A 25580-nucleotide genomic window follows, 5' to 3' on the forward strand; every position below is an offset into this window, starting at 1 on the left:
CCTCAGCACACACCATATGCCCATGTCAGGGCCAGACAGAACCATTAAATCATTGTGTTGATCAGATTGGATGGATGTGCATTAGGACTACAGAGTTCAGAGTGACACAGCACACCTTCGTGTTAATCATGCTTTACAGCTATTCCCATCTTTGGCACAGCTTTAGAATTCATAGTGCATAATCATTTATTTCAGAAAATCAAACTTCAGTTTGTGTGAGACTCTCTGCCTTAGGAAATCTATATCTAGGACTCTCTAATTGAAACTTCTTTCTAAACATTTTTGTTTATCTCTGCACATTAGTCTTTCTGTGTTTCAAGGCTGAGCAAATAATTGCAAAGTGTGACCATTATCTGGGTTTTAAAATAGACTGTCTATTACTATTGTTACTTCCATGCCACCATAAAAGTGTGTGGTGCTGAACAGGCAAATAGACATAATCTCCACACTGAAGAGCTTACAATGTAAGTACAGATAAAGGACTGCATTTCAAGAAAAAGAAATGTGGTCATTTTAACATTATTTTAAAGAATGAGCAATTTAGATCACAGAGATACAGTACTTGCGTTTGCTGGTCAGGCATTTGTAAAACCATATAATTAAAATATATATAGCAAAATAAAGCAGTCCTTGAAATTTTGGAAGCATTTGGCTTACATGTTTCTACAGAACAGCACATATTGAAATTTGTTTTCCTTTCATCTCCTTCCCAATAAAAGCAGCAGTGCGGCTTATCCCTTTAGCTTCCTCAGAACTTCCTTTCAGAATTCCCGATCTATTACAGCACATTCACATACCAGAAACAAGATGCCTTTTCATGCTGTCAACCTTTTTCATCTGAAATGTAAATTAATTCTTGCTGGTACGCTTTGACAGAGATCAAAGTAGGGGTATTAACCTTATTGGGCCCTCTCTTCATCGGAATCAGTTCCAAAGACTGCAAGGGTGGTGTTAGGAGGCCAGTTTTCACTGTTATCTATGGCCCTCCTCCAGGCAGTCCTCTGTCTACAAGTCAACATTTCAAAGGCAGTGATTTCTTTTGTAAATGACCTTATCATTACTTTAAACGGTGTGAAAAATGATTTGGCTGAATAATTCTTGCAGGATTATCCTGCTCATTTTAATTGTGGGGGGACTTCATTCAGATTCCAGGATATTGTTTAAGTGGTTTTGACAGCAAGTGATCACAGCCTGATAGAAAGGAGGAACACAGCTTCTGATTGGAAACCTCTTGACTTGTTCAGATTGTTCATTTCTTGAAGTCAGTCTTTGAGGTAGGCTACATTTGCATTTTAAAAATAAACAGATGCCTTTCAAATACATGAGCTGGTGGTCTGGAGATCTCAGTGGGCCCAAGCAGTTCACTATCCATTGATGAAATGTTGGAAGAAAAAACACATTTTTAAAAAACCCAAGTATACATGAAGATACATTTCCTATGTGTATAATATTACACCAAAAATAAGTCATTATTTGAGCTGGAAAAAAAACCCTTGCTAATAGGTAACATGTTTATGAATTTAAGCTGTTCAGTACATCTATACTAGTGGCTCACACAATGTGAGCTACATCCGTGTATTTACACTGGTGGCTAAAATCCCCAGTGTAGGCAAAACCTTACCCACCTCTTTGTGTCTCAGTTTCCCAATTGGTAAAATATGGATAACAACAATTTTCTACCTCATAGAGAAGGCAAACATATTGTGAAAGAACTGAGTTCCTCAGACAAAAATGAAGTATTGTTGTTTCTTTGTGCTGTGGTTTGTATTGCTTTGTTTAAAGCCTAGGATAAGGAAAAGATCACTTTGTTGAAATACTTTTAACATTACATTGAGCCAGATTCACAGCTGGTGTAAATCAGTGTATTGCCATTGTTTGATTTCAGTGGAGTGATGCTGATTTACACCAGCTTTGGATCTGTAGCTACATTTGTATTACCACATTTAGAATTAGAATTAAAACCAAGTAAGTACAATTATAATGGTAATTTTTTTTGTTTGTTTTTACTCCATTCCCAGTCACCATAGCGTGGATTTCCATGTCGAGTGACAGCTCTCTCCAAAGACTTAAGAGAGGATTTTAATCTCTGTTTCATTTGTGAGCAGACACTGCCAAAATGCCAAATGAGTGGTGCATGCGATTCACTTAGATCTGAGGTGACATCACTGAACTCATGTTAATTAAGGCCTCTTTAGCCATCTGGAATATGCTGTGCAACTCTAGTCAGGATTGAGTTTAAACTCTGCTTCCAGAGGTGAAAGGCAAATGACTAATCCATTGAGCCACCATCCCCTCCTCCGACACACACTCATGCACTCACCATATGCCACACTTTACTGTGAAATTCTTTACTGAGAACTCAAGATTCAAGTTCTTTTTTGTAACACAAAATGGTGGATGCTCAGGAGGAAAGAGAAATGAGAATCCCTTTATGAACTACTTCTGTCTTGTAACTTTTTACCATGTGATGTTGCTCACCAACTATTTGCACAGCCTTAACTAACAACCTTCTAAGAGCAAAATTTTGGGACTGTGGAGAACTACATACCATTTACATTAAGTTAATATGTATGTAAAATGTATATGGCTAGGATTTTCAAAAGTGCTCAGGAATCACACCCTCAGCTCCAAATGTAGACGTACCCTATGAGTGTATCTACATTTCCATTAGATTTGTACTTCCTGGTTTTGACTGTAAACGGAAAAGCACTGAAAGGTCACTGGACAGGCAGGCTATTCCTGCATTATTTCATCACCCAGCTGGAGCCAGCAAAGGACAGAACTCCTTGGTGAACCTGTTCCTACTTGGTCCAGCCTGATTGCTAGACTTAAGAGGTTCAAATTAGCAGCCACAATTTTGGGTGCTGTCACAGGCTTTTGTGCCTCAGGTTTTACCATAACAGCCAGTAATCTAAAACACTTTGTGCAAACAGTAATACAGAGCAGCAGCATAAGCCCTGTTTGCAACCCTGGAGAAAGGGTGCTAATACTTACTAGTACATTTAGTGCTCTGTTCTCCCCTTTATGAGAGAACACATGCTGGGAAAAGAAATTCCACAAGTTGAAACTCAGTTTTCTATTCATTCTTCCACTGAAGGAATGGGGGATGGGGGAGAGAAGTGTTTTGCCCCCTGAGCTTTGTACTACATAAACCTGCAACCTCCTGAGATCCACAGGAGACAATGGGCATCCCTGGATACCTAGAGAGGGGGCATGATTCTCCATATCCTTACACCATACAACAGTTTTAGGCTGGCATCAAACTTGTGTAAAAGTCATGTGTAAAAGAGTGGACAATCACGGTGTCCAAACCCTCTCAAATTTTGACATTTAAACACTGGAAGTGCTTATTTGAGAAGACAAATGAGGGAGTCAGAGGTCTTACTTGGGAACCCAAGTTTCAAAATTGAGCCTATAAAGTATCATGATATTATGGTATCTTCCCTTCAACAAGTGACTAGTTTGCATTTCCAAGGGCACAGTAATTCTTGTTTGTTACTGTAAATGGGATTAGGATTTGAAAGTGTCTGTCTATGTAAGGAGTAAGTAGCTGTTTTACATGCTCTTTTATGGTTAGGAATGAAGAGAGAGAGAGATGTTTCTTGAGAAGGATGAATCCTCTCTTGCTGCTATAAAATGTTTCCGTACCTCCTGCCTATATGTTTTATGCATCAATCTACGATTGTCCTGATTGCTCTCTACATTGTGCTCAACAGCCCATTGTAGCATGGCATTCCCTTTGCGAATCAGCAGGAAAATGCCTGGACTTTCTGCTGACCAAAATTGAACAACTTTGTGTGTAATCTATATGGCTCAGTAAATTCTTTGTGAATAAAGGTTTTTACCAGCAAAGCATCACGTCTCAGAGTCCTGGAGGTAAAAATAATTGCAACTTGCTATCTGCTGAACCTGAGGGAAAACTCATTTTATATGAGCATCAGTATCCAAAGTGCATGGCACATATAATATTTAACACCGAATGACTATTAATATGAGTGATAATGTACAGTTCACATCCCATTTTGCTCGAAGCGCAAATCCTGTTGTCATTAGCCATGTAAAGGATCAGGACTGAATATACTGTTGCTGTAAAGTTTGCGGTAGAGAATACATAAGGTGAAAATAAAGTGACAGCTGGTAATCATTCTTCTTCAGTGATGTGATGATTGTTCATGGGGCACTAGCAACATGAATCTACTAATTTCACACTCTTTGAGCCAAGTGCGTAGTGTCAAAACCAGCCACAGTCAGTAATGCAAATTGCTGTGATGGAGCAGCTTCCCGACCTCTCAGCCTCCCTCGGTAGAATGCCCTGTGTGTATGTTGCTTTGGAAACATTATGGATCCATTTCACAAATGCTGAAGTGAAGCACTCCTCTGAATGTTGAATGAAACGTCTAGGAAACATGTTGGTCTGCCGTGCTACGGAGATTATCCCATGAGTCAAAGGAGAATCAGGAATTGCACACCTGTTACCTTGCAGAACCTAAGCATTCTAGGAAACCTGCCTTTGATAGAGTTTAATCAAAGACAAGCTAAGTTCTAAAATATTTATGAAAACAAAGGAATACAGTGGAGCCTATTACAGTGAAATCAGATATAGTCAAGCTCCATTTATTTAGTGAATGAAGGACAATCCTGAATTGTTTCATTGCATTAAAAAAAACGTGAAGAGGGGTCCAGTGTATCCACAGGGTAAAAAATGCCATTGTAAGAAATGTGACACTCCATTTTTTAAAATAGTAGTAAAGAGGAAAAAAAGTCTAAAGGTTCAGACTTAAGAAAAGGCGAAAAACAAACCTGCTGCTGCTATCATTATTTTATTATTTTAGTTTCTTTTCAGTGCTCCTTGTTATTTAAACTTGTCCATAGACTGACCAGTATTTGGCACATTTCAGCTCTGTAGAGATAGCTGCTGCTGGCCAGTTGTCTTTGCAGCCAACATCAGAGTAGGCTTCTTGTCTGGTCAGTAGGAGATAGTTAAGGATTGGAAGGCTGATCACATGAGGCAACTGAATGTTTGCCTCCTCTCTGCCAGATAGGCAGACTTTTCCAGTCTTCTTATTAAGGAAGGAAAGTGCTTCAGTCTCATGATACCTGAATGCTGTATTTACAGCACCTCAGCAGGCCCAACTTCTATCATTCTTTCTGCAAAAGAATGGTTATTTATTTCAGTGGAAATTAAGTGGAAGATAATGACATCTCACTAAAAAGCATTTTTTGCTGCTTCTTACACTGGCAATTCTGAAAACTCCAAAAGGCACTGAAATATTTAGGTTATTATGGTGCACTGCAAACCACAGCTCAAGCAGTTCAGGTGGCTTTCATTTTCTTGTATTGCACAGAAAAATGCGACTACATAGATTTTCCTGAGAAACACTGGTTGAGGAGAAGGCAGTTAATGCTATCCTGTGATTAAACTAGACAGGAAGGGGATAGGTTACAGCTCTCCCTAAGGAAACCCTTAAAAAGAGATTATGGTGACTATTTTTCTATTTTCTTTAACACACTCTTATTATTATACAACAGAACATCAGTATGGGCTGCTTTTAAAAGAGTAGTTACATGTTGAAAGATGAGACTCCATGAATAATCCCAAAATGTGAGGATTTTAGGGTGTAAACTATACCAGGCAGGGACTTTGTCTTCTTTTGTGTGGACAATGCCTAGTGGTCCTGGAAAAATAAAAACAATGAGTCCGGTGGCACCTTAAAGACTAAAGGATTTATTTGGGCATAAGCTTTCGTTGGTGAAAAACACCACTTCTCAGAGTGCCACCGGACTCCTCGTTTTTGTGGATACAGACTAACATGGCTACCCCTCTGATACTGGGAAAAATAGCTGTTATCAACACACATTTCTGATTTCAGAGAAATCATACGCATTAGAGATGGAAATGATCTGTAGGTCTTCTGATCAATCCTCCAGGCCCTTCTCCATCCTGCTACATCCTTTAGCCAGTGCAGGACCAATCCATTCAGTATATTCTCAAATTTCTTGGGCCTGATCCTGCATTGGGATCCACTATGCCCATACAGAGTCTCACTGATGTCATTGCAACATCAGAGCCTAGATTTCAACAACTCAAATGATGGGGCTTTCTCCTATTCCAATGTGGGACGATTCTGCAGACTGAACCTGATGCTTTACTGCCTTTCCTAAAGTAGAGAGACTTTCCTAATTGAGGCCACTGCTGGGAGATGTGTCCTCATATTCACCCCAAGTTCTCCTTTGCATGTTATCATCCCATTAGTTCTTACTATACCCGGGTGATCCATGACAAACAATCCCTTTCCCTATGTTGTTTCCATGCTTCATATATTGTGCAGTAGAAGGTTATCATCATTTTTGTGTGTGTATTGTATTTAAACTATGTTGTATGTATTTTCCTCATGTCAACCCCCTCCTACCATTTTTTTATTTATGTTTTAAAATAAATCAGTGTTTGATATTGATCCTAGGGGAGAGGAGACCCTTGATTTTATTTTCCTTTGTGACATTAAAATTTCCTTAAATTTCTTGCTTCTCAAATGCAACACCATATTTATAAGATCTGGTCTTACCTGTGCTGTGTACAGGAGTTATAATATCTTTGCTCAATGCTAGAGAGAATGAAGCCCAAATTTATATTGGCTACAATTTTGAAAAGTGCCTAACTGACTCAGGTGCCAAAATCCTATTGATTTTCCATAGGGTTTAAGCACATTTGAAAATTTTACCCACTGACTCTTTTTGTCATTCCACTGCACTAGAAGCTTCCTATCTAATTTACTGTTTCTTACCTGCTGCTTAACTTGTGTGCTTTTGCGTTGGTGGTATAACTTCAAAACATTTCTTGGCATGTGAAGATATTTGACATGATTAAGCCTAATGTATCTTTAAAAAGCTCTGTTATGGTTACAGCTGGTTGAAAAATAGGGGAAGAAAAAATTGTGACTTTTGGTGTTAAAACTTGACAAAAAATTAAGTCAAAATTTCAAATTTTGAAAAATGTTAATCAGTTCTAATTCTGGTAGTTGTGGGTAAAACTGAATAGTTTTTTGTTATTACTGTTTTAGTTAATATATCATGGGCCTGGTTTTCATTAAACTAATTAATTACATTTATTCTCACTTTAAGTTTCTTTGCACTACCAGAGTGGTGTAAAGTGGCCTTAGTGTAAGTGAAAATCCGGCCCTATATATTTTTCCAGTGTTTTAAAAGTGGACCCAATTCTGCAAGGTGCTGACTGCCTTTGGCCTCCATTTATTTAAACAGGGGCCAAAAGCACTCAGCTCTGAGCAGGAGGGTGCCTGTTCTGTATAAGAAAAGCTGTTAGTTCTGTCTAGGAGTGATTGTGAAGCTTCCTCTTATTCATACTTATGTCTGTCTAGCTTTCAGGGGATACATTGTTCGAAAAAATTATTCAAGATTGAAATGTAGCGATGGTTACCCAGCTGATGCTGAGTCTGTGAACAACTGCTCCGCCCCCAGTTTTGGCTGTGAAGAACATTGGTGAGTTGAATCCTTTGGTGTCCATTATTTTCACAAAAATCATATCCCATACAACACAAGGTGAAAGGAATAGGCACTGAAAACAAATACCCTGCCTCATCATTCAGCCGTCTCTTTGGGAGCCTGTTATTCTGTAAGCAAGAAAACCTGTAACTAGGTCAGTCCCTCCACCAGTTTAGTCATCTCAATGTTCTCTCTCTTATCAGAGTTTGATTTCTTTGTTTGTTGTGTTATCTGTCCAGATTGTGGGCCTGTAAATTTCTCAGCAGCACCCTCAGCACCCATTGACTTCAGTGAGAGTTGAGTCTGCTCAGCATTTCACAGGACTGGACTACATACCTGTGACTAAATTTGCTAGATTGGAAGCTCCTTGAGGTAGGGGCATGGTTTTCTTTTATGTCTGTAATGCTCCATGCACATCTACGGTAGAGACAATAACAGTAAAAGGCAGGTCGGTAAGTCCCCTTCAGAGAGCCTAGGAGTACAGCAAATCTGAACCCTGGTTCCTACCTCTTTGCTGAGTGAGCAGGTTTTTTTAACCTTCTTCACTCCAAGCTCTACCAGCTGATTCACTCCATCCAGTTGCCCTCATGTATCTTACCTTCAGCTGGCGGTTCAGGAGGGAGGTGACTCTTCTATAGCTGTGATCCATGCCATTGCATTGATTATTCACTGGGGTAGGAACCTCTCTTTGACACGTCTTTGTCCCTCTGGCCCAAGAATGACAGTTCTGGTTCTCTCTGGAATATCTACTTCCCAGTTAGCAGCACAGCAGGAGCCTGCTACTCCTCTTAATAGAGCTCTCTGAGAAAACCGATGACTTACTTGACTTTAAGTAGACTGCATTATTCCATTAAAAAGAGGTGACCTTTAAAATCTCCAAACCCGTACTTCTGATGTCTCTGCTTGTACTCATAACATTCAGTTCAGTTAAATTCAGTGATAACTTAGTGATTGGTTTGGATTGAATAATTTGTACTAAATGTTACAGTGAGTGTCATTGAAGGTTTCTAATCAGGTGCAACCACATGCATCCTCCTGGGCCATGCAAGCCCAGAATGCTACAGATGCTCTTTAGTGCAGCAATCTGATTTATGGAAGGGAAAGGTTTGGTCCAATGGACAAGGGCAAAAAGAAGAAATAAAAGCTTGTTGCAGTGCTATTCGGGCAAAGGGAGAGCTCACGGAAATGAGCTCCGTACAACTTACCACCACAACTCGCTGCATGCTGGTCCTCTCTCCCTGCGGAGATCCATAACTCACCACGTGTGTGGCTGCAGGGTGCAGCTCCCTACCCTTGCGAGCTACTCCAGTGGGACTCTCTTGCGGTCATCTCAGTCGTGCTGATAGTGGCATTGTGATCCCTTCAGCTGCCTGCTGGTGGTGGTAAAAATCTGCTGCCACCATATCTATCACGCTGAGTACATTTCCCAGACCCGAAGAAGAGCTCGGTGTAAGCTTGAAAGCTTCTCTCTCTCTCACCAACAGAAGTTGGTCCAGTAAAAGATATTACCACACCACCCTGTCTCTCTGATCGATAGGCCCATCCCAGGCTGACTATTTCCCCACCCTACATCAGGCTATTTTTGGAATGACTCTCTCTTTTCCAGGTAGACATGTTTTCTTGGTTTAGGTAGTATTTTTCACAGCTATATAGCCCCTCAGGCTCATGAAGCTTCAGGGACCAGCAGGCATTGAGGCAAATCTGGGCTGGATAGAACACACATAGAACACAGTTGCTAATGGGAGTACATTGCCCATCCATCTCTTGCGCAGGAATGTACTTGATACACACTATGAGTCTCACAATAAAATCCACACATTCTCTAATCCAGAGCCATATTCTGTTAAAATGTCACCACTTCTGGTGATACTTGGTTTTATCCCTGATAAATATTGCAGATTATGAGCCTGATCCTGTAAATCTCTCAGCAACACCCTCTTCCCCCCCATTGACTTCAATGAGAATTGGGGGTACTCACCATTTCATAAAAGGCACTCAGTATCTTGCAAGTCTGGATTCTATAATTTACCTTTCATAAATCAATCTGCACTTCCATGTGTGGCTGTTACTGGGTACTGGGTTTTTTTAAGCATATGGCTGTTCAGTCATATAGGAAACATGTAGGAAATAGGAATGCTGATGAATAACAGTTCAGATGTTTAACACGGTAGCTTGTAATATATCCCTAGAGAGGGCAGCTTCATTGTGGATTCACATACCTTTACATTCAAGTGAAGAATAATAAAATTTTCTTTAGGTTTCTTTTTATTTGGTGGTTGGTTGGGTTTTTTAAGGTAGTAGTTTGTGATAATGAAAAATTAGCTGAAATGTATTCTGTGGGTCAGAAAGCAGAATCACATCTAGGGTACTCAGTTTCAGTTCATGATATCTACAGGAACACAACTGTATACAATTAAATGTGTCACAATCTGGCCTTCTTCCTGAAGTCAATTCAAAAGTTCAGTATAACTGAATGGAGAGTATATATTCTAATATTTGAGGAAATCATGGTGTTTCCAAAATGTACAAAAGAAATGGGCACATGTAGGTAGAGATTTTTAAAAACTTAAATTCCTTCAAATGAATTTAGGCTATCCACTTAGCCTGTAGAGCAGAGTAGAAGCAAATACAGGCTATTAAATGACCTTAAATGTTATTAAAAACACAAGCTTCTTATTTCAACTGAGTACTAAATATCTCCTACATTTAGCTGCCTAATTTTGAAATAAGAAGGAATTGTACTCAAATACAAAGGACCTTTTTACATGGACCTCAGTAATTGATATCACAATTGTGACTATGTTGCTAGTTACTTAACAAATAGCTTTTTACTGTACACAGTAGGAGTATAAATATCTGCATAACATTAACTTATACATTAGTGGCATAAATGCTTCCTGTCATTTAAATGGCATGTTCTTACATTTTACTGTATGGAACTGAGGGGCAGCCTGTGGAACTTTCTGATTGTGAAGAATCTTAGGGTTACATTGGCTTCAATGGGAATTGCACTTGATCTGAATTTGGCAACGAAGCACATCTACATATATCAGTTTTGCCAACCCGCTTTCTGATATCCCCAGCCACGAGCAGGAATCCTCAACTAGTCAATTACAGCTAGAAGCTGGCTCCTTTTCATGGCCTGAGCAGCACACGGGCCAAATCACAATCAGAATCTTGCCTATAATATCTAATTCAAAACAGAATGGGCAAAATTTACGTTGAGAAGCCTGCCTTGGCCAAGACTTAATCCCATCAAGGAAAGTGAAAAACCTGAGCCCTCCTCAAAACCTTCCATCTCAGAATATATCATGCTATGAAGCCAAAGATGCTACAGCTTGCTAAAATGGTATCTGTCATATCACAAAATGACATATTCTGGGATATCTTCAGCTAACCAGGAACTGCTGGATTTGATGAGTGGTGGGAGGGAATTTCTTTAGGTAGTTAGTTAAAACTTATTTCTGTGTTGAATGCTCCCCACAGGCTTCTCAGTGGGCACTGGGAAGGTGGCGGGTGGCAGGTAAATAAAGCACTGGAATACAGGATTAACTTTATTATTATCCCTCAATATTAATACATCATGGGGGTTGTTTTTAAACAAATAGCCTTAAAACCATACAAGATATGTAAGCATAAAAAGAGGAAAGCTGCTGTCTAAAATTTGTCCCATGACTCACCAATAAATCCTGATCACAAGATGACTCTGTAACTTTAGTAGTCAGGGATTTTGTTAAACCCTCCACAGAATTCCTGCATTTTAGGTGCTCAAATGCTCTCATTCTCCTTTGACTGTCCTTAAAAGCCTTGCAAAACCTAGGAGCATGCTCTTCTGGAGGTCACTGATTGTGATGTCTTGCACTTCTATTGTGTTCTTGAGTTGCTCGTTCATATCCTTAGGGATGCTCCAAGTTCCCCAGTAATCACTGGGATCATCTTTGTTTTACTTTTCCATAATTATTCCACTTTATGGCAAAGTTCTTCATACTTCACTATCTTCTCTTCTTGTTTATTTTTTTTTATACTTCTGTCTGCTGGTATGGCGATATCAATTAACATGGTCACAATTGTCTTCTTTTCTACAACAACAATGTCCAACCTATTTGCCTGCACCATTTGTCTGTGGCAATTGTTGAATCCCATAAAAACTTAGCCTGTTCATTATCTAGAGCATTTTCAATTCAGTGGTCATAATACCACATAGTGTGTTTGAATCCATACTTGCTGTAGAGGCTCCAATACATATACTTGGGTTATGTCTACACTGCAATTGAAAACCCATGGCTGACCAGTGCCAGCTGACTCTAGCTAAGGGCTGTTTAAATGCGGTGTAGACATTCAGGTTCAGGCTGCAGCCTGAGCTCTGGGACCCTCCCACCTCACAGGGTTCTAGAGCTCAGGCTCCCCAAACGTCTACACTGCAATTAAACAACCCCTTAGCCCATGAGCCTGAGTCAGCTGGCATAGGCCAGCTGCGGGATTTTAACTGCAGTGTAGACATACCATTGGTGACTTCATTGTGTTTGTTCAAATACTCTCTCCCAGACAGGCTCCTGCAAGTGTTCAACACATGCTCCACTAGCTCTTGCTCTTTAGAACACATTCTGCAGTTTGGGGAGCAGTTCTGTTAGTCAATTTTGTTTCAAATGTAATTAAGTCTTAAGGACTGCTCTTGTGCACTCATAATGAGGCGCTCTGTCTATTTTTTTTGAGGTGTCCTTCTATAGACCATGAGTTCGTTAATCTTCATTCACTAATGGGTTCAGTCTCTCTCCACCACTGTCTGTGCATTAATTTCTCTGTAAATCTTTCAAGTCCTTCTTTGGCAATTTGGTTTCTTCTTTCTTTTATGCTGTCTTGGGCTGGGATGCATGCTCAGCAGTTGCATGTTATCATAACCAGATGATCTTCTACTCTGGCTGACTCCTCATATATTTTGATGTTATATTCTTCATTGTCAATTACTTCCTCCACAGAGAGCAGACCTCTTCCTCCACCACATTGTCAGATGTACATCCTGTCCATGTCTTGATTCATATTCATTACTTTATGCTTTGCCAGGAGCTTTCTTGTTTGGATGACAAATTTTTTCTTCTCTTGATTCTCTTGATCACTTCAGCAATGTATTGTCCACGTATTAATGGCTGGGATCAAATTCTTAGAGTTGAGTTTTGTCCTCAGTGTAGTTTTTATTTGTCTGTCATATTCTTTCCTCACTTCTTCTTTGACTTCCTTATGGTGTAACTCTAACAGTTCTCTGATTGCAAGGTGTTTGTAGGGGCCATGCTGAGAGAGAGCTTAGATAGTACCTTTGTTAACTTGTATGCCATTCGATTGTACCAATTTGCCCCCGTATGGACCCCAACACACATTTATGTAAGCCAACCCATAGCTTTATATCTTCACCAAACTATTCTACACAGGTCTTCACTTTCCTTTTCTGTCCATCCATAGTTTCAGATCATCAATGTATAACAAATGGTTAACTGGTGGTTGTTGTTTGCTGTTATGATAACCATAATTTATCTCATGGACCATCCATGTCTGCAGCAGCATTGCTACCACAAATGGCATAAGGAATTCTCTTGAAAAATTCCTCTTTTAATTTGGGCCTCATCAATGAGAGTCCCTTCCAGGTAGATTGAGTGTTCCAGTTAACCACAGATTACTACAGACAAGAAATGATCTTTGGATGAACCTTGTGCATTTTCAGTGTGTCGAGGATACATGACTGTGGGACGCGGTCATATGCTTTTTGGTAGCTATCTACATCATCTTTATTTTTTCTTGGTGGTTTTTTTTTTTTTTTTGGCATTTTCTGTGATCCTCCTGTTCAGCCTAAGGCAGTCTTTTGTCCCTTTCATGTTTACTGTACAGCCTTTTTGCTCAGGAGGCGGAATTCCATTGTGAGCTAGCACTATCCAGATCTTCTTTGCAAGAGATGCTGTTAGAAATTTCCACATATTTAGAAAATACTTGATTGGACTATAATTCATAGAATCACTGCAGCCTTCTTCTTTTTTTTGTATGAGGATGATTCTCCCTCTCACCATCTATCTTGGACATTCGTTCTTCAAACATTTATTAAGTTGTTCAAGTAAACAACCATAGAGGCATAGAGATAGGCATTTTAGCCAGAATCCATGCACCCCATCTGGTCCGGATGCTTTCCAATTTTTCATTCCTGTTGGAACCTCATCTACTTCTTTCTTTGATATTCCTCTGTATTCTTCTATTGTGTGGTTTTTAAATTTTTCTCTCGCATTTTTAATCCAGTCCACTGGCTGGTTATGTTGTACATCCTCAGACCAGATTTCTTTCCAGGAGCACTGAAACTCTTCCACATTATTTATTGACTTTCTATTTTTTCCTATTCTGCTTTTAACATTGATCTGATCAAAGAATCTCTTAGGGTCTCTCGTGAAAGGTCTTTTCTCTTGATACTGACAGCATCACGCTAAATATCTTTCAAGCCTATGACTCAGTGTGATCAGCTTGTTTACATTGTTCCTTTACCACTCTCACATCTCTTTCATTCAGCGGATATTTCATCTCCAGGGCCTTTCACTTCTGTTTTCTCTTCAAATGATTTTTCTCAAATTCATCCAGTAGACTGATATCAGCGTAAAAGCTTAATCTTCTGGTCTAACCTTTATTTCCATGGACGGTGTGGAATATTTGGAGTTTTCTGGTGGTTCATTCATCAGGCTTGATGTTAAGACAATGAGATGCTACTGTTGCTGTAGCATACATTTAACTAGCAAATACTCGTTGGTCTTACAGCTTCCTTGAGTGCTTCATTCAATTCTTGTACTATATCATTGGGTCTTTGCTGGCCTACAAATTTCATACATGGTAGAATTGGTTGGTGATCAATGTCTCTTAATTCTGTATGATCTCAAGCAACAAATCATTCATATTTCCCAAACTTTCTTCAGGTGAGGTTTCACTCATATTTGTCCCCAGTATTTCCTCAGTCATTTGTGGCTCCTGTTTATCCTGTATCATTGCTTCTGTCAATATGTTTTCATGTGGTTCAACACCACTGATCTCTCCTTTCATGCTTTCAAGCTCCAATTGTGTAAATTCTTTTCTTTGGAATAAAGCTCTCAGTTATCTAGCAAAGTCTATGCTTGGTCACTTCTTTCTGCATCCTGATGTTGTTTCTGTCCTTCCAGTGTTGGAGCATTCATTTCTTCCAGCCTCTCTCTCCTGGTTTTGTCAAAATCCAGCATTGGGTCACTTCTTGATTTGTGCTACGAGGCCATTTCACTCTTTTGTTGACAATGATCTCTGGTTTTCTCAGGTTGCTTGGACAGTTGCATGATACTGACCTCGGGTTGACACAGCACACCCTGCAGAGCAAGTTGCCTGCAGTATAGCTAAGGTCTTCTTAGGCTAGGTCTACACTACGGGGGGGGGGAGGGGTCATCGACCTAAGATACGCAACTTCAGCTACGTGAATAGCGTAGCTGAAGTTGCGTATTTTAGGTCGACTTACCTGGCTGTGAGGACGGTGGCGAGTCGACCGCTGCCGCTCTACCGTCGACTCCGCTTCCGCCTCTTGCCGCAGTGGATTTCCGGAGTCGACGGCAGAGCGATTAGGGATCAATTTTATCGCGTCTTCACTAGATGCGATAAGTCGATCTCCAATAGATCGATTGCTACCCGCCGATCCGGCGGGTAGTGAAGACGTGCCCTGTGACTCCCTTTATGCCATTCAGAATAGTTACCAATTTGCCTGTATTCTCCATATTGTGTTGGGTTGGCAGGCTATACACAAGTGTATGCCAAGCCAGTATTTGTAGGTCTCGGAGATGGATTGTTATTACTATTGGTTTCATTGGTTTCACTTTAACCTTGCAATTCACTTTAAAGGTATGGAGATAAAAACTGGACACCCTATTACAGATAAGGGCATACTGTTGTTTGGCATACTGACAGGATTGCCTGTTGCTGTGCCCACTGTTAGCAGAAAGAGCAAGCCTGGAGACAGTTCCCATTGGAGTGATGGGGTTACTCAGAGCAGGGCACGAAGGAGGCAGCTGAGATCAGTTCCTGGGAAAGGGATAGTGTAGGAAAGTGTCAACCAGGAATAAAAGAAAGGAGGTCCCCCTCGCTGCCCCCAAATTTGTGTTTACTTTTTGTGTATTCCAGGATGAGTTTCCTGAAAAGCTCACCCATGTACAAAGGGGCAATACCCACAAAGGGTTCCAAAATGAGAAATCAGACCAAAAAGCTATGCGAGTTTTAAAAATATTTTGGGGGTTTTTTAAGCCAAACTTATGATTTTCAAAAATCTGTTTTATGAATTTGTGAGATTAGCAATACTGTAATTAGCATATTTTCTATATAATTTCCCCATCCCTTTTTAGGACCTGATCCAACGCCCATTGAACCAGGTCCTTAAACCATCAGTACAAAATCCTTGCCCTTTTTCAAAACTGAGTTTCATCAGCTATCATCTCCCTAAGTCTTTAAATCCACCTGGAATGCCCTCAGGGTTACTAATCAAAAAAAGTATCATCAGCAAACTTCACCGACTTGCTGTCCACTTCTGCTCCAAATGATTAATTAGTGTGTTAAATAACACTGGTCCTGTTACTGATCCCTGGGACCCTTCCTTATTAACATGCATTCCTAATGCTATTCGCTTACTGTTGCATAACCTGTCCTTATCGAAGTGCTTGACTGCTCTTTTTTTAGTGAAACTCTCAATCCGTCTGCCCTGTACTGAAGTGGTGCTCACCAGTCAGTAAATCCCCAAATCTCCATTCATTCCTTTTGTCAAAAAATAAAATAAAATAAAATAAAGGCATCACATTAGGGTTTCCAGTCTTCAGGGACAACTGCTCAACAGGATTGATTGTAACTCCATTATCTTACACTTAATTTCTTTCAGAACCTTCAGATGAATACTATCAGAAACCTGATAGGTTTCTCAAATTGCTCCATAAATTCCGTCTTGGATAATTCACTTTCTGTAAAGGCCATACTCTGATTTCCCATGAAAAGAACCTTTGGAATAAGAATTTTCCCTTCTTTTTCTACAGTGATAGCTGGCTGATGCAAAAAAACAAAATATTCTTCTTCCTTTTTTAATTGCCTCATTTGCCCATTGGTAATTCTAGTGGCTGACTGTCACATTCAGGCCTGGTCTACATTTAAAATTTAGGTGGATTTAGCTACATTGGTCATGGGTATGAAAAATCCACACCCCTGGCAGATCTAGTTATGCTGTCCTAACCCCCATTGTAGATGCAGGTAGGTCAATAGACGAGTGCTTCTGTTGACCTAGCTACTATCATTCAGGGAGGTGGTGTTACTACAGCAACAGAAAGAATTCCTTCTATCAGTGTAGATCTACACCACTGAGTTATGACAACATAGCACTGGCACTATAACTATGACAGTATAGTCCCCATAATGTAGATGTACCCTCAGCCTTTCGCGTCCGATAGAAAATCATGGGCTCCATGACTTACATGACCAGTGTGGGACAGCTCAAGAGGTCAGGTTCTGCTCTCACTTGCACAAGTTTTAAACTGGTGTCTGATGACTCCTGATTATACTGGTGTTCGTGGAAGCAGAATTAGGCCCAGAATTTTTCAGATTATTCTGCCTTGTTTTTTCTCTGTGAAGTATAACCCTTTCTGCATGGGAGAATAAAGTTCAATGCATCTAGGAATGTATTATTTCTGCAGTGTGATCTAAATTTTTCCTAGTGGAGTGTTTCAGAATGTTGGTTACCTAGCTGATGTAGGAGCCTAAATTCCACTTGACTTTCAATGAGACTTAGGCTCCTAATTGCCTGTGTCACTTAGGCACTTTTAAAATTTTACATGTGAAAATAGGCCAAACATAGGTTGATTTAAAAAAAAAATTAAATGAATCAGGTCTTTTCATATCCGACCTGTTTGAGAGAGTTTTGGAAAAGACCAGCATTTTACTCAGAGAGTGAATACATAGGGTAGGTAGGTTATTCAGTGGCCTTTTGATTACAGTAATTTACTCTCCCCTAAAAAGAGAATCATAATTATAGAATCATAGAAATGAAGGGATGGAAGGAACTTTGAGTCGAGCGCCCTGCACAGGACCTAGTATTCCAAACCATCCCTGACAGGTGCTTGTCTAACCCATTCTTTGAAACCTCCAGTGATGGAGATTCCATAATCTTGGAAGCCTGTTCCAGTGACCAGCTATCCTTATAGTCGGAAAGCTTTTCCTAATATCTAACCTAAATCTTCCTTGCTGCAGGTTACATTACTTCTTGTCCTATCTTCCATGGACCTGGAGAACAATTGATCCCTGTCCTCTTTGTAACAGCCCTTAATATATTTGGAGATTGTTATCAGGTCCCCCCTCAGTCCTCTTTTCTCAAGACTAAACATGCCCAGTGTTTTTAACCTTTCCTCATAGGTCAGGTTTTCTAGACCTTTTATCATTTTTGTTGCTGTCTTCTGGACTCTCTCCAGTTTGTCCACATCTTTCCTAATGTGTGGCACTCAGAACTAAATACAATACTGCAACTGAGGCTTCACCAGTGCCAAGTAGAGCAGGTTAATTATCTCCCATGTCTTACATACAACACTCCTGGTAATACACCCCAGAATGATATTAGCCTTTTTCACAACTGCATCACATTGCTGACTTGAATTCTATTTTTGATCCAGTATAACCCTCAGATCCTTTTCAGCAATGCTAATGCCTAGCCAGTTATTCCCCATTTTGTAGCTGTGCATTTGATTTTTTTTCTTAAGTGTAGTACTATACATTTTTCTTTATTAAATTTCATCTTGTTGCTTTCAGACTAATTCTCCAATTTATCAAGTTTGTTTTGAATTCTTATCCTGTCCTCCAAAGTACATGCAATCCCTCCCAGCTTGGTGTCATACACAAATTTTATAAGCATACTCCATTATCCAAGTCATCAGTGAAAATATTGATTAGTACCGGACCCAGGGCAGACCCAGCAGGACTCCACTAGATACATCCTCTTAGTTTGACAATGAACCATTTGAAAGACTGTGCCTAAAGAGTAGTTATCAATCAGTTTTGAACCTACCTAATAATAATTTCATCTAGATCACATTTACCTAGTCTGCTTGTGAGAATATCGCGTGGGACTGTGTCAAAAGCCTTACTAAAATTAAGGCCTTGTCTATACTATGGGCTAAATCGGCGCCACTGCAATTGATGCAGCGGCATTGATTTAGCAGGTCTAGTGAAGACACGATAAGTTGACGGGAGAGCACTCTTCTGTCTACTTAATTAATCCACCTCAACGAGAGGTGGAAGCTATGTCGACAGGAGAGAGTCTCCCGTTGACATAGAGCTGGGTAGACACCGCTTTAAGTCAATGTAAGTTACGTTGACTTAAGTTATATTATTTACATAACTTAACTAGCATAATTTACATCGACTTAGAGTGCTAGTGTAGGTTAGGCCTAAGATATATCATGCCCACAACTTACCCACTAGGTCAAAGTTGTCAAAGTTGGATGCCTAGAGTTAGGCTCATAAATCCATATTTAGACGTCTAAATATAAAGGTCTGGTTTTGAGAGATATTGAGAACTCTCAACTCTCACTGACTTCAGTGGAATCTGAAAGTGCCCAGCACCTCTCAGGATAAGGCCACTTAGATTTAAGTACCCAACTTTGAAAATGTTTGCCAATATTATTAAATGCATCATGAGAATTAGTTACTGTTGTGCTGCTTCCTGAGTCCCATTGCAGTCTTTGTCAGAAGAGGTAATTAACTGTGTTCCATTTTCTTTCCTTAGTCATAAGTAAGGGCCAGATTTTCAAAAGAGCTCCATGCCAGACGTTAAAGTGCTGAGCACCCACAATTGAGGCCAGATTTTCCAAAGGTCGCTTCCAGCAAATGCCACTGTGACTCTTATGGCCAGATTTTTAAATGAGCTCTTCACTCATCATGCAAAGCTCTTTTGAAAATCTGACTGCTTATTTAGGTGCCTATGTGGGAGCTGAATTTTTCTGAAAATCTGGCCCTAATTATGGGAGCTAACCCTTTCTGAAAATTCTGAACAAAGAATGCAACATTTGCATTTCATGCCTGGTATGTTTTGCGAATTCCAATGGTATATGGCCCTGTATGTTTACTTGTAAATCCCACATTCTACCCTTTTCATAAGAAAAGAAAAAGAAAGCAGTTTTCTATCTAAAAAGGCTATATTTAAATAAAGATAAAGTTTTAGCCTTCTCAATTCCAACTTTATTAATAACCTTTAGGGAAAGGGAGGAATTGTGAACTAGTAGGAACAGGGAACATGGAAAACTGTGAAAAGACCGGAAAATTGTATACCAATCAATTCCTGTTACAAAGATTTTAGTGGCCCATGGTCAATTAAGGTCTGGAGGCTAAAAGTGGGAAAAGCCTTCCACAATTCTGGCTTGTAGTACACACGGAAAAGAACTCTATGTATCCACAAGCACAGCCAAACTCTTTGGCTTGTTCCCAGAGCACATAACAGTGCTGTCTGGTTTTTTTGGTTTCTGTCGGGGGACGGGAGTGGGAAACATTACTTTGCAAAGTTCTTAGTTGCAAATGGTTCAGAACTGTCCTAAGGATAATCCTCAGGGTTGTGCCTAGATGCTATTTTAAAGCAGCTCAGGTTCATTGTCATTTTGAGATAGTTTATTATGTATAATACTTTTATCAGAGACAGTACTATCCAGTGATTCTTTGGTTGCAGAACATGGGTAGCATTTTATCTCTACTACTGAGTTATATATTGTACGTTAAATAAAATATTTATGTTCAAATTTAACGTATGATTTTGAGTAGAATATTTTGTCATCTTTCCAAATAACAATTTCTAAAGAATAAATTATAAAAAAAAAACCCAATAAATAAACCCCAACTTATGGTCATGTGAACTGTACTACTCCAGAGAAATTAGACATTTGAACTTATCAGTGAATTCTTCATTTTGTTGCCACTGCTTGGGAGCTTTATTTAAACTACTTAAATTGGCATTACTTTTGCAAACAGCTTTGTAAAACTTGCAATTTAAATCAGATCTCTGGACCTGGAATAACATTTTCATATGTGCCTAAGTCCCATTTTCAGAAGTGACTGAGACACTCATGAGCCCAAGTCCCTTTGAAAGTCAGAGCCCAAAAATTGTAGGCTGCATTTGTGGATGTGGTGATAAGATATGCATGTTATGTAATGTGTTTGCGTAGTGATGTACATGTGTCAAGGATATGTGTCAAGTTCAGTACTCAAAGTAACAGTTTAAAAGATTTCATGTCCTTGTTCAGTTTCAATTATTTTAATTGTAGGTGTTTTTGAAAAGTAAGTCTGTACATGTAGCTGCTATCACCAATTACTGTTCAAACAGTGCATTATGTTGTTCTGCTGTTACTCAAGAACAGTGGTGCAAGTAGAAATCATTTCTTGTAAGTACGCTGCACTCATGGGAGGGACACAAAGTGGGGGCACATGACCTCCGCATGTGACTCCTCCCTGCCCTGCTCCCAGCCTGGGCCCCAGCGCTCTCCCCGTCCCCGTCCCATGAACCACATCCATCCCATGTTACCTGGAGTGCGGGGGTGGGGGGGGCTCTGTCCTCCTCCTGCTGCGCCGGAGACTTCTGCTGTACAGACCCCAGGCAGGAGGACTCAGGAGATGCAGCTGCGTGGAAAGGCTGGGGGCGGTACAGCTGCACCGGAGGAGCTGCCAGCTTTCTGCTCCTTTCCTCGCTACGGTTCCCAGCCCTGCCCCACCAGCCCTGTCCTCCAGCAGGGCTGCTGTATAGGCAGAAGAGATGCAGCTCCATGGAAGGGCAGGGGACGGGGCTGGGAGCAGGCTCATCCTCTGTCTTTCTGGTACGCCATACCAGCTATAAATATCTTACTGGTACGGCATATCAGACCATACCTCTGTACTTGCACCACTGCTCAAGAGTCATTTTTGGTTATTAACAGAGCTGAGTGAAACTGGGAAAGAGTGGCAAAAAAATGAAATTCACAGATATGAGTGCTGTATTTTTATTATAGTTCCATATGATATTTGTCCCTCCAAAAAACCTGGGTTTTATTTTTTCAAAATATGAGGGATTGAAAATTATTCACAGTGAAGCATGTAAAACTCAAGAAGTTACTCAAGCAAATCTCTTACCCAGCCTGCTATACATTTCCCCTATCTGTAAAATGAAAGCAATGATATTTACTGTAGATGAAGTCTGAAAATATACAGGATTTAAGATGTTTTCATCTCCAGAAAGATAGGTATGTAATTAATATTAGCCTCATTTTCAGAAAAGGTGCGACTAGATCAGAGGGTCCTGTGGTCTAGTGGATTAGGCCTTAGTGGCAATCAGAAGTCCTAGGTATTAATCCTGACCTGTGACTTTGGGCAAATCAGTTAACCACTGTAAGCCTTAGTTTTTCCATCTGTAAAATGACATTGGTGGTATTTATCTGCTTGATAGTTAGGGATCATGCAGCATAATCTGTGTGGGTAGACCTTCCTGTCAGTGCAGAGTCCCATTGGCTTCAAGAGTCTGCTCACATGAATTGGGGCCTACATAAGGAGTCTTTTGTTGGTCTGATTAACTTCAGTGGAAGCAGGACTGGGCCTTAAATAATATTGGTGAAGTTTATATAAGTGTGAAGTATTAAGACAAGCAGAGGTGGAATAAAAACCTGGGAAATCCTAGTTCCCCGCCCTCTGCTTAATCCACTAGAACATGTGGCTTTGAGGAGTGGTGTACAACCTGGTCCTCCTGTTGGCTTTTACAGAATTCCTGAGTTTGAATTTGCAAGGGAAAGTGGCTTTTCACAGCCTTCTGAAAGTGAAAAACATTTAGTGTTCGCTCTTGTCGCATTTCATAAAAGCGCTCTAATTTCACAGAAGTTTCACAATCTCAATCTAGTCTGTCTGTCTGTCTGTCTGTCTCTCTCTCTCTCTCTCTCTCACACACACACACACACACACACACACACAACCAAACAAAGCTATAATGACAAATATTTTGCTCAGTTCTAGTTCAGTACTAATGTATTTAATATTAAGGAATTTCATCATTAGAGGAAATGTGACTGGTCTGTTTTCTCAGAAATGATCATGTGCAGATAACTGGAATAAAACACTAGGACCAAACTTGTGTGTTCCTGTAATTCTCTGGTAGTACAGAGGAAAATAACAATATTTAAACTCTATATTTTACTGTAATTTTTAGGCAGCAAACCAACAACCAGACTCCTCCTGCAGAGCCTGATTTTCTTGACAAACAAATGAAAAAGGTACTATTAAGTTCAGATTCAAATTCCTGAGTCCACAGTTCTGCTTGGCATAGCCATCTAAACATGAAACTTAGTGATGTTTTGAAGTCTTTGAGACAAAAGCCTGCTTGCTAAAAACTTTAGTTCTGTAGAAAGACAGGGAGGTACGGTGAATAAGAGAATCAAAAGGCTGGAAATTTGCTGCTGAGAATAAATGCTAGCTACTCCCTGAGGTGATTTGTCTGTGCACTTCACTTTCTACAGATGTTAGTCTCTTTTTTAGTAAGGACCTGAGGTTCTTTGGTAGCACTTTGATATCCTACTCGAATTCAATATGTGAAATGGAGGAGTCGCTCTGTGACTTGGAGCACAGCATAGTCTTTGAAGTCTGATCCAATTTTTGCTGCTTACCATTTGATGTTGAAAGGATGAAATGAAGAAAATGTACAGTTTTTGCCAGTAACTCTGCTGAGCATATGTAAGATTAAAAAACCAAAATCCCTTGGATGATGTACTTAGAAATGTTAAGCAGATTAATACCTTCCTATAGCCTTTTTCTAAAGATACAAATTAACTATGAGAGGAAATCAGCATACAGTGCATGCTGTGATTAACTGCATGAGTATGGGGTAAATAAATTAGAGGGGGAAAATATGCAAATGTTTATGACACAGGTGCTTAGTTACCGTGGCTAAAAGCCACAAGAATCTCGTGTGACTTCAATCTAGCATTAGACATTTTACAATGAAGCATACAAAATATACATTTGTTTTCTGTTAGATTGTGGTTAAAAGTTGACTTCATTGAGTGGAATACTTATACTATTTTATGTTTCTGAAACATTGTTCCTTATTCAAAAAGGATTCGGATGAGATTCCTACATCTCAGTTTCTTCTAAAGCATTCACTGCAAATGAATGATTCACAGCCTATAAGCCAATCCCTTGCACTTGCAAATCATCGATTATCAAGTTCCCTGGGATCCCCTAAAAAACAAGGTAAGAAATATATTAAAGTAATGAAGATTTTTTTTAATATTTATAAGATACATGTTGTCTGCATGTAAGATTATATATTGATGAGTTCTTTTAACTGTCCTCTGGACGACAGGAAACATACCGTAAGTAACTATTTATTTAATATTTGCTATCTGAAAATGTGCAATTTATTTGAAATTACATTGTTAAATGCACTTCTGTACAATATGGAGACAGAAGTATGGTGTGATAACATTCTGTTAAGAACATGAGCCATGATCATCACTCCATGAAAACACCTTTTTAATGTAACAAAATTGGCATCAGAGAACTCTCCCTCTCCTATTGGCTGCAAGCATCACAAACTGGAAGTTATGAAATCTCTTATGTCTGGCAGAATGAAAGACAACTGATTTGTTTGCTTTCAGAGAGGTTCATTCTGCAACACAGTGAAGCCTACAACAATGCTAAAATCTACCCAATGTGGTTTTTACTCTGTTTGATAATCTATACCTTCTTGCCTTGGTTGGTGATTTCTTTTATCAATTTAAAAATATAAAATGAAGAACCCCAGGCTGTTTTAACAGGTCCATATTTCCAGTTTTCCAGGAAATCAATATCAGAAATTGTTACTTATCAAAATGCTTGTCTCCATTGTTGTCATGGAGCTGTATTTGCAGATCACTGAATGCAGGGTTCAGTATAGGGCCATAAATTATTACCCACAGTTCAAGATAGAAAAGGTTGATAGTTTGATATCTTTTATCAGACCCAAAATTTAAATGCTAATACACAAGCTTTCAGGCCATTCCTGAAAATGAGGTAGGGTTGCCAGGTGTCCGATTTTCGACCAGACCGGTCAAAAAGGGAAGCTGGCAGCATCACTAAAAGTCCGGTTACCTGCAGTAACCAGCCTCTGCCATCAGGGAGTGGGAAGAGCAGCAGCTGCTGCAGGAGCCTGGCGGACAGAATTGGCTGGCTCCCGGAACAAGTTCCAAAGTAGGTACCAGCACCATCTGGGGTGGTAACCTGTTTCCCCCTCCCCCCACCCCGCTATACCCTGATTTCCCTGGCCCCTTGCTCCAGGGGCAGGAAACATCCCCTCCCCCCGCTGAGCCCCAATTAGGGTGACCAGATGTCCCGATTTTATAGGGACAGTCCCGATTTTTGGGTCTTTTTCTTATACAGGCTCCTATTACCTCCCACCCCGTCCCGATTTTTCACACTTGCTGTCTGGTCACCCTAGCCCCAATTTCCCCTTCCCAGCCCCTTGCTCCAGGGAATGACCCCTGCCATGCCCCGCTGTGCACCGATTGGGCAGGCTCTGCGTCAGTTCCTCCCAGCCCGGCTCTGCAGGCAGCAGGTGAGTCCCGGGGGTGGGGGAGCGAGTGATGGGGGAGGACAGGTAGGGTAGGGGCGTGGCCTTAGAGGAAGAGGCGGGGCAAGGGTGTTCGGTTCAGGGAGTAGAAAGTTGGCAACCCTAAAATGAGGCCTTTCTGTCCTGAGCTCTTTATATATGCTAATTAATCTGATTGTGCAATTAAGTGTACCACAGTATTACTATTGTACACTTTTCCTACAGGGCCAATAGTACTACAATAATATTTCTGCACACTTAGGCCCTGATCCTGCCAACTCACATGTGCATAATGTTTACACTGAGGTTAATGAAGCTATTCACATATGTAGTTAAGAAGGTGCATAGATGTTGGCAGGATCGGGTCCTTATGTTTTAGGAAATTACACAAATTTAGCATTTTTCATCCTTTATAGATACACAGTTGTTTTCAACTGCAAATACAGAGTTCTACATAAACACAATAGGTTGGGAATTCATTATACCCTTGTTATGA

General features: G+C 40.1%; 1 protein-coding gene across 1 annotated transcript in view; it reads left to right on the forward strand.

Moving 5' to 3' along the window:
- The window catches only part of MYO3B (myosin IIIB), a 245837-nt gene that overhangs the window by 173597 nt on the left and 46660 nt on the right, over positions 1-25580 (forward strand). The window contains exons 29-31 of the mRNA XM_026647772.1: positions 7374-7494; positions 22709-22772; positions 23613-23748. Of these exons, the coding sequence (XP_026503557.1) occupies positions 7374-7494; positions 22709-22772; positions 23613-23748 (321 nt within the window). The remainder of the gene's footprint in view (positions 1-7373; positions 7495-22708; positions 22773-23612; positions 23749-25580) is intronic.

This window comes from Terrapene carolina, unplaced genomic scaffold, assembly GCF_002925995.2.
Source record: "Terrapene carolina triunguis isolate 2854851 unplaced genomic scaffold, T_m_triunguis-2.0 Scaffold62, whole genome shotgun sequence".
In the NCBI taxonomy this organism is placed as follows: Eukaryota; Metazoa; Chordata; order Testudines; family Emydidae; genus Terrapene; species Terrapene triunguis.